Source organism: Emiliania huxleyi (assembly GCF_000372725.1).
Source record: "Emiliania huxleyi CCMP1516 unplaced genomic scaffold EMIHUscaffold_3234, whole genome shotgun sequence".
NCBI classification, from domain to species: domain Eukaryota; phylum Haptophyta; order Isochrysidales; family Noelaerhabdaceae; genus Emiliania; species Emiliania huxleyi.
In genome coordinates this window covers 1-1,321 of record NW_005199573.1, presented here as the reverse complement: position 1 = coordinate 1,321, position 1,321 = coordinate 1, and the positions used below count along the sequence as shown (strand labels likewise).

At 65.9% G+C, this 1,321-nt stretch overlaps 1 protein-coding gene across 1 annotated transcript; it reads left to right on the top strand.

The window, feature by feature from the left end:
- Positions 1–373: 373 nt before the first annotated feature.
- On the top strand, positions 374–1,202 carry EMIHUDRAFT_255248 (hypothetical protein; the record flags this gene model as incomplete). Its single annotated transcript, XM_005773859.1, has 1 exon — positions 374–1,202. A coding segment is annotated over one exon (829 nt), but the record flags the coding sequence as incomplete, so codon positions are not given.
- Between the last annotated feature and the right edge of the window lie 119 nt (positions 1,203–1,321).

Here is a 1,321-nt window from a genome sequence, read left to right as displayed (position 1 = left end):
CACCACACAGGGATTTTAAGGAGAGGGGTGTGATGCGCTAGCCGTCGCCCACCCTTGGGCGTCTACCACTTCCTATCTCTCCTCGCAGTTTCTCGCCGACTCTCGCTGCAACCTTCAAGCTTCATGCCACCCCGCGGTCGTCCCACTCTCGTCGTTCTCTCTTCTTCTCGCTTCATCCTCTGTCGCGTCGGCCGTCGCTCTCCTCTGCCTCGTCCTGCGACGGTGCCGCCGCCTGCCGCTCCCTTGCTCTCGATGCTCGGCGCAGCTCTGCCCTCCTCGCGGCATATTTTGGCCAGCGCGATTTCTTTAAATTTGACGTTTCAACATCTAGCGGTACGCGGGGCAGGCCCACCTGCCGCCACTCGTCGCCACCATGGGCGGACGGCCGCTCTGGCAGGCCGAGATCGGGCGCATCATCGCGAGGACAGAGGAAAACCTCCGCGCGCCGAGGACCGGCCCTCCGCTCTACAAGGTGCCGCGGGTTGCCGAGGCGGCCTTCACCGCGCCGCTGCTGCACGCCTCATTCATGACGTCGGCGGCCTCCGCTGAGGAGCGCCGCACGACTGCGCCAGCGGCGACGGTGCCAATCGAACCCTCGCCGCCGCCGAGCGCGTCGGTGATCGCCGCCCTCACCTCGGGACTCTCGGGCGAGGCTCGGACGGTGGCCACGAGGCTGCTCGAGCACACACGCGCAGACATCGACCTGCGCAGCAACCTAGCGGGCCGGCACGCGCAGGCGCTCCGCGAGGAGCTGGCGCACGGACTGCACGAGGCGGAGCGGCGGTGGGTCGACCTTGCGAAGGAGATCGAGGCGACGGTGAGTGGCGCAATCGAGGCGGAGAGGCAGCTGCGGGCGGGCGGGGAGGAGAAGACGACGCGGCTGGAGGCGTCGGTCGCCGCGACGCGCAAGGAGCTGCTCGGGCTGATCGGGGACGGGCAGGCTGAGCTCGTCGAGCAGGGCGGCGTGCTGCGGCAGGTCGAGCAGGAGAGCGAGCTGGGCTGGGGGCAGGGGTCCCGCTGCGAGGAGGAGGGGGCCTTCACAGCCTCCGGGTGTGAACAGGAGCTGCTCGCCTTCAAGGCGGAGACGGAGGTGGCGCTCGCCGAGGAGGGGAAGCGGCTCTCCGCGCTAGCCGAGCGGCAGCGCGTCGTCGCCGGGGAGCTCCGACTCGGCGGCGGCAGGCGAGACAATCGGCCGGCTGCCGGTCATGGGATGTGGTTTCTTCTTTTTTTCTTTTCTTCTTTTTTTCCTTTTCTTTCTTTCTTCTTTTTCCTCTTCTTCTCTTTTTTTCTTTTCTTTTTTCTGTTCCTTTTTTTTTTTTTC